The 8,316-nt window shown below is 42.8% G+C and overlaps 1 protein-coding gene across 1 annotated transcript; it reads left to right on the forward strand.

Annotated features, from left to right (window-relative positions):
- The first annotated feature begins 1,544 nt into the window (after window positions 1-1,544).
- LOC101159933 (claudin-4) lies at window positions 1,545-2,449 on the forward strand. Its single transcript, XM_004075233.4, has one exon. It carries the CDS (start codon window positions 1,636-1,638, stop codon window positions 2,221-2,223), a length of 588 nt encoding a protein of 195 aa, XP_004075281.1. The 5' UTR covers window positions 1,545-1,635; the 3' UTR covers window positions 2,224-2,449.
- The last annotated feature ends 5,867 nt before the right edge of the window (window positions 2,450-8,316 follow it).

An 8,316-nucleotide genomic window follows, 5' to 3' on the forward strand; every position in this document is an offset into this window, starting at 1 on the left:
GACCAATCAGATGCCTCAGTAAAAGCTTTACCTCGCCGGCTCCCACCTCAAGTGTTTGATTGACAGATTCTCTTGAGCCACTTTCAGTGGAAGGGGTGTGGTATTCAAACATGCTTACTCACAATTGGCGACAGTAGTTGCCATAGAAACGTGACTCAGACGACCCGAACCAATCTCTCTCGACTGGCTCCAAATGTCAACGCCCATATTGCGGAAAAAATGGCGACTGATTTGGCTTCATTTTGCTGGAGCCGGACATAAAACATTTTCTACGGATGACATCACACATGCTTTGTCCGGTGATATATGTCTTTGATTCAGACCGGAAAAGTCTTTTGGTCCGAACCAACTGCACTTAGTTTGGTCCGGATCGAGTCCTGAACCTTGCGATTGGTCAGTATTCAGACTGCCATCAACCAGAGATTTCTACACTGAACAAAAGCTTGTAAACAAAAGCACATGACTAAAGATCTCTTCCATCATTGGCCAGAAGTTACAAGGGCGGGGCAAAACAACGAGAGAAGGATTAATGGTAGTCCTGTGCTTTGCAATCCTTGTCGGGATAGTTCACTGAGTCAAACTTTTTCTATCTCGCTGACCAATATTAAATGTCTGTATCAACGTCAGGTAGAAGTCTTGTTACTTTGGTACGGCAGAGACATGGTGCAAGATGAAAGATGGGTCCGAGAGCGGTTCCTGGTCCCGGACCAAGGTCTACTTGGTTGTATTCAGACTGAAAATCGGTTCCAGATTACCAGGGGAAACTAAGTCTGGTTTTCTTTAAACCATGTGTGTCAAACTCAAGGCCCGCGGGCAAAATGTGGCCCTCCTAGTCATTTTATGTGGCCCGCGAGAGCATAAAAGTTTTTCATTTCTTAAAATAAAAAATAAAAATTGGTGTTTATTTATTCATATCTCTGGGGAATCGGACTTGAAATATGGGATTGGGCAACTAAACATTAGGACGTAAACACTGTCCATATAACCTAACCTGAAAGAATCAAATTTAAAAGGATTTATGCTAGATTAACAAGCAAACATATGTTTTCTATGCAACTGCAATTATCACATTAAAAAATTATAATAAATAAATAATGAGTTATTTAACATTAGGCAGTAGTTACATTTATTTTCATTACATTTCAGTCATTTCAGTCACATGTATAAGTGATATCTGGCCCTTTGAGGACAGCCACTATGCTGATGTGACCCTCGGTGAAAATGAGTTTGACCCCCCCTGCTTTAAGCGAACCAAATGTTTCCAGTCTGAATCCATTCATAGGATCACACGGATCAATTTCAAAAAGGTCTGTCTGAATTGTTTCCTTGGCGACAGAGACCAGCTGAAACTTTGCTCTTGCTTCCCCTGTTTTTGTGCCCTTTTCCTGCACTGAGTCACAGTTTCAAACACACACCTGCTGGAATTCACCAAATTTGAAGACCCAGCAGGTTGAGACCTGTCTGCACCTGGTGGCAGAAAGACGTCACGGTGGCGTCAAAGGTGTGTCCGCCCCACCTCACCTCACTCTGCATAAAAGACCCACTCCAGCCTCACAGCCACAAACACTCTTGGGGATCTTTCGAAGCAACACATCTTTTTTAAACCTCCAGCTTTTGGGACGACTGCATAGAGCCATGGTATCTGCTGGATTTCAGATGTTGGGCATCGGCCTGGGCGTCATCGGCTGGATCGGGGCCATTGTGACCTGCATCCTGCCTCAGTGGAAGGTCTCAGCCTTCGTCGGTAATAACATCGTCACAGCTCAGACGACATGGGAGGGGATCTGGATGAGCTGCATGGTCCAGAGCACAGGCCAGATGCAGTGCAAGGTCTACGACTCCATGCTGGCTCTGGGCACGGACATAAAGGTGTCCCGCGCCCTCATCATCATCTCCATACTGTTGGGCATCTTCGGCCTGCTGCTGTCCATCGCCGGGGGCAAGTGCACCAACTGTGTGGAAGATGTGAATGCCAAAGTCAAGGTCAGCGTCACAGCTGGCGTTATCTTCATCATTGCTGGCTTTCTGTGCCTCGTCCCCGTCAGCTACACCGCCAACACCATCGTCCAGGATTTCTACAACCCTATGGTTAACATGAACAAGATGGAGCTGGGACCCTCCCTCTTCATCGGCTGGGGGTCGGCTGCCCTGCTCATTCTGGGAGGCGCACTTCTCTGCTCCAACTGCCCCCCCAAAAGCCCTATGAGCAAAGGTTACGTGTGAGGAAGAGGAAGCAAAGAGAGACCGTTTGATGCGACCACGCCCAAAAGACTGCAACGATTCCATCGAATCCCAGCAGACAGAAACTCGCTGGAGAAACATTTCTGCCCCCAAAGCATTTTCATGGACATTTCTGTCGACCATTTTCATTTTCAGAACTTTTTTTATTAAGACTTTTGTAATAGTTTGCTTCAGATTGTAAATAAATGTTTTCATCATGAACGCACAGCCTTTCTGTAGTGGTCTTCCTGTTTTTTCTTCCCCCTTCCCTCACACTTTTCCCCTCTCTCTTCCCTCTGGAAAAAAAAAGAAAGTATTCATTTAAAACAAATACAAAAAAAACCAAAAAGGGGTTTCTCCAAAAATACACCCTGGTTGTCCGAAGATACATAAGGCCTTATTGTAATAGTGAAACCTGTCCGATAAAAATAAAGGCCTTCAGATCTCATCTGTTTGCTCAGTTGTTGGACAGAACAATCAAATAAAAAGAAGATAATCCTGTTTTAACGGCAAGTGAATGAAATGTGTGATGCAGAGACAAACCCAGGACTCTGAAGGTAAATGCCGTTTACTTATATAGCGCTTTCCTACCAACAAGGACAAGGCGCTTTACAGTCACACACACATTCACACACACATTCACACACTGATGGCGGTTCCTCTGCCAAACACAGGTGCCTACCACCAGAGGCAAGATGGGGTGCAATGTCTTGCCCAAGGACACAGCAACTCACGGGCGTGCAAGGCGGGAGTCGAACCTGCAATCTTACGATCCCTACCGCTGCACCACGGCCGCTTCTTCAGGATCAGTAGGGACTCTTTGCTCTTTGTGGGGGGGGGGGGGGGGGGGGGGGGGTGAAGTGCACCAACTTCATCGAGGAAGAGCGCAGCAAAGACAAAAAAAAGGTGTGGAGAACGAGCCTCATTCAGAAAACTCTCAGAGTGCAGAAAGATTGCAGCTGAAAACACAAAATTTGACACCCATCTATGGACATTTTCTTTGTATTTTACTATTTGTATGACACTGATAAAAGCAGACGCAACCAAAGTGCTGAACACACGATCAAATATAAATATCACAAAAAAATACAATCAAACAATAAAATTTAACAAGCTGAATCTGCTCTATGCAGTAAAAAACCTGAGTAAAAAGATGAGTGGCATTTTCAAACCTCTGAGGGATCTTACAGAAAGCTTACAGAAAAGACGAGAGCGTTCCAGAGTTTGAGAGCTGGAACTGAAAAGTCTGGTCTCTGTCAGCAAATGGTGGTGTAGGAACCAAAATGTAGGAGACCAGGCTTGGTGACGGAAGCTTAAAACATTTAATAAATCATTTGGAACGTGACAAAACCATGAGCTGAGCAGACGAGCTGTGTTTTGGGTTGGATTTCTTTTTGTTTTGTTTTGTGTCAGAGTGGGACTTCTGTGTTTTGTGGATCTTTGTGTGTATGTTTGCCTGATTATTTTCAGGCGTGGCTTCCATTGGACCCAGGCAGATGGCAGCAGCCTTCAAAAGCACCATTTGGACCATTTTCTTTAGTTCTCCTTTTTTCCTGTTTATATTGGTCCAGGAAGGTTAGTGTTTGTCTTTGTTTTCCCTTTTCTTTTAGTTCAGGGGCCTGTTTCAGAAAGGAGGTTAAGTGTAAACTCTGAGTGCGTTAACCCTGAAATCAGGGAAATCCTGGGTTTTCCGTTTCAGAATGGGAGGTTTGTTAAACCACAGAAAGCAGAGTAAGTCAAACCCGTTTCTGAAAGAGAGGTAACTTATACTCGGAGTCAGTGTCCATGGTTACTTATGCTGTGAACCTAACCTGGTCGGGAGCAGGTTTTATTCTCCAAACTCAAAGTTTCTGCCGGTCCCCTCCCCATTTTAAAGACGAAGCGGTATGTTTCGCTTTAACCTTCATTGCCCACACTTCCGTCACACAGAGACGGTCTAAGTGACAAGAATGGCTTGTCCTTTTCTGGAGGACCCAATAGACGAGGAGGCTGCATTAATTCCTAGAGAATTATATTTACGTCGTACGAGGATTTTGAGAAGACTCAATTTTTTGTCATTTCCCCATACGTTTCTGTTTGAGCGTTACCGTTTTTCGTTGCAGTCAATTACATATATACAATGAAAACAACATTAGTTATTGCTATGTAGATGTTTCATATGTCAAATATTGTCAACAAAGCCTACATCCATGACATGCTCACATTTGACCTGATTGAATTATGTTTTTATACTTCATGTTTAGCTGCTGCCATGTTCTTTTAATTCCTGCAGGATTGCATCTACATGAAAATGAAATCAGGGACATTGAATTAGATTAATGTAACAATTACTTTTTGGAAACACAATTTGCTAGCACTGCTTACTTTCTTAATCCCACATACACCTATACCACTTGATCAATACAAGGGTAGTGTTGCAGTGTGTTTGTGCTGAGCGGGGTGCGATCCACGAGAGAGAAGGGGAGGGGCGAGTGCAGGTGCAGATGGGGGGGGGGGGGTGAGCACGGAGCAGAGGTGTGTGCGTGGTTTATATTGTGTGTTCGGAGGACGGAGCACTTAGTTAAATAAAGAGAAGGTGTCATTCCCAGAATAACTGTTTTGGAGTCATTCTTAATCCGCTCTGCAGGTTGAGGGTTTCCAACGGGAAGTGAACCCCGAAGGAGAATTCCCTTCGGCCCTGAAGGAAATCTCCCGTGCTTCTGACCACGGTCGGTCGGAAAGAGGAGAGAAAAGAAAGGAGAAGTCTTCGCGCAGCGAAAGGTTCAACAGTAGACAAAACTTCACTTTTAAAAACACAATTGCATGTATTAATATTAAAATGACCAACGTTTGCAAGAGGGGAAGGTTAACAAAAAAGTCCTCTAAACATTACCGACGTTAAATGCATTTCCCCCCCCAGATTGGTTCTGTACACTATGCAGCATTTCATGCATTTACACCAGGAATAACACTTCAAAAGTACACCTAAATATCCCCATTTTTTATTTCACTCCTTACGATATTTAAAAAGTTATTACAGTCAATATTTTATAACAATGATTTAAATGCAAACTTAGGCATTAACTTGAGCAGCTATGTTTTCCCACGCTAACTGTCTCTGTTTTGCAGATGCAGCGGTGTTGCTTTTCTTCTGGAATATGTGCTCATATTCACTGTAACTCTGCAGCAGCACGTCAAGTTCAGCTGGCGAAAAATACGCAGACCTCTTTTTTTCACGGTTGCCATGGTGACTCATGATATCTGCGCTCCATTGATAATGGCTTCTTATAGTCGCGGTGCGGACGCTTACCTCCGAATCAGTCCACTCAGAGTTGATTGACCTAACTCGGATCAATTTCTCTGAAAACTCAGAGTTGTTAATCTCCCGATTGACCAACTCAGAGTTTAAGTTCAACCTCAGAGTTGGTCGAACCTCCTTTCTGAAACAGGCCCCTGGTAAGGTTGGAGTTTTGCTTGTTATTATGGCCTTGGTTCACCCTGAAGCCTTTTTGCTTCCCAGTCAAGTTATTGATGTTCTTTTATTTGTAAATACATTTGATATATTTTGTATGGAGAGAATTGTTTGGTGTTTTGTAATTATGTTCTAAGTCAGGGGAAAAAAAATTTACTTTTATAATATGGCCCTCTATGTACCCCTGGACCCAAAAAAGGGGCGTAACAATCTGACACTGAGGAACTCGAAACAATACACTTCTATAGACTGATTTACTAAATTAAGCCAGCTGTGGATCATCAACCTGCCAAAACAAAAACGGCGGTCCTCGTTGGTCCATTAACTCCGGTCCCATGGACCAATTTACCCATCTGGGGGGTATTCCAGGAAGCATGTTTAAACTAGCCTGACTTTAAGCCTGAACTCTGGCTGAAATCCGCCTGAACTTGCTTACTCTGGGTATGTCGGTTCCAAAAGACCGGATATGAGTTGGCGTAATTACGCTCGACTTGGTAACCCTGGGTTAACGCACGGTACATAAAGACATTCTCAATAGATCGCCGATTTCTGGAGTCACCATGGAAACTACGGTGGCCCAGAAAGGTCACAACACAACACATTAACTTTATACACAACACACTAACTTTACACACAACACATTAACTTTACACACAACACATTAACTTTACACACAACACATTAACTTTACACACAACACATTAACTTTATACGCAACACATTAACTTTACACACAACACATTAACTCACAACACAACACAATAGCTCACAACACAACACATTAACTCACAACACAACACATTAACTCACAACACAACACATTAACTCACAACACAACACAATAACTCACAACACAACACATTAACTCACAACACAACACAATAACTCACAACACAACACATTAACTCACAACACAACACATTAACTCATGGCCCAGAAGGGTCACAACACAACACATTAACTTACCTCACAACACATTAACTCACAACGGAAGTAAAGCAGCAATTGAAGTGCTTTTATTCTGAAATTTCTACTGGGCTGAGCAGCTAACTACCTAACAGAAAGTAATGTCACAGTGAGCTGTGGAGGGAGCATGTTATTGCTACAAGAGAAGCTAGCAGCAGTGTTGCCAGAAACTTTGTCTTTACTACGGTTCTCCTTCCTCTAAACACACACAATATGAACACACACTCCTCCCTCCGCTCTGACACCCCCCTCTGTCGCTGCACGCGCGCTCCTCTCCTCTCCTTTTTTCTGCTCTGCCCTGTGTGTGTGTTGGGGACTGCACGTGCCTGTGTGAGAGGACGGAGCGGAAAAAAGGAGAGGAGAGGAGTGCGCGTGCAGCTCCGTCCACAGCTCACTGTGTTAATGTGTTGTGTTGTGACCCTTCTCGGCCATGAGTTAATGTGTTGTGTTGTGAGTTAATGTGTTGTGTGTAAAGTTAATCTGTTGTGTGTAAAGTTAGTGTGTTGTGTGTAAAGTTAGTGTGTTGTGTGTAAATTTAGTGTGTTGTGTGTAAAGTTAATGTGTTGTGTGTAAAGTTAGTGTGTTGTGTATAAAGTTAATGTGTTGTGTTGTGACCCTTCTGGGCCACCGTAGGAAACGCGTGGAGAGAGAAATAGAAAGCGCGACACTTGACGGAAGTGAGACGGAGTCTGAGATTTTAATGACGGCGGATAAAGATTATAAGTCCATCAAAAAAGTAACACGGCTGAAAAATAATTTAAATAATTTAGTTAAATTTATTCAAACTCAATAATTGTTTATACAACTCAAGTTTACGTATTTATCTAACTAAATGTCACAGATTACTCCATTAATCTTTTTTCCATCTCGATTACTTATATTTCTTGAACTTTCATATGTCTAAGTTTGAGCCGGCAGATATGCTCATTTTTATAACAATAAAAAGAACGGGAAAAAATGCACGGAGTGCAAAAACTTATTAGAAACTTTCCCGTCGCTGTCATAACACAAAGCTGTGGTAGGAGTGCTATATAAACTCATCATCCTCTCCTTCACTCTCACTCATGGTGCAGAGACGTAAGCATAGTAGGACAAAATAGCTCGGCAAAACACGGTGAAACACGGTAAAACAGCTAAACAACTAAACACATTTTGTCAAAAACCCACACTTAAACCCAAATCCGTCCAGACAGGCAAAGGGAATGATATCCCAGAATCCCTTGTGGTGCCGATCTAACAGCAGCATCAAAGTTACACCTAATTAACTGAATTAATTTGAACGAAAGGAAAATAATTGTCTGAAAACTACGTGTTATTTTTAGGTGACCTAACAAAAAATGATTTATCTTAAATGAAGCAAATAATTAAGTTAGATCAAAGTAAAAAAGTTTCTTTCCGACATCCATACGTGGTCTTATCACCCTCTCACGGTGGAAAAAGTATTATCTGAGCTTTTTCATCCACTAAGTCATCTTTAAATGGACACGCCATGCTGCTTCACCTCTCTGTAAACAAACTAAGCTTCAACTAAACCTGCTCCAGACCAGGTTATGTTCAGAGCATGAGTTGCTATGGTAACTTGACCTACCCTGAAACATACCTCCATTTCTGGAACCGAAAGCTGAGGTTATCAACTTAATTAGCCTCAAACTTATCGTGGGAGCTAGCATAACCTGCTT

This window comes from Oryzias latipes, chromosome 13 (genome assembly GCF_002234675.1).
Source record: "Oryzias latipes chromosome 13, ASM223467v1".
In the NCBI taxonomy this organism is placed as follows: Eukaryota; Metazoa; Chordata; class Actinopteri; order Beloniformes; family Adrianichthyidae; genus Oryzias; species Oryzias latipes.

Coding starts and splice junctions, on each gene's coding strand:
- LOC101159933 (XM_004075233.4), top strand. CDS start 1,636: ATGGTATCTGCTGGATTTCAGATGTTGGGCATCGGCCTGGGCGTCATC.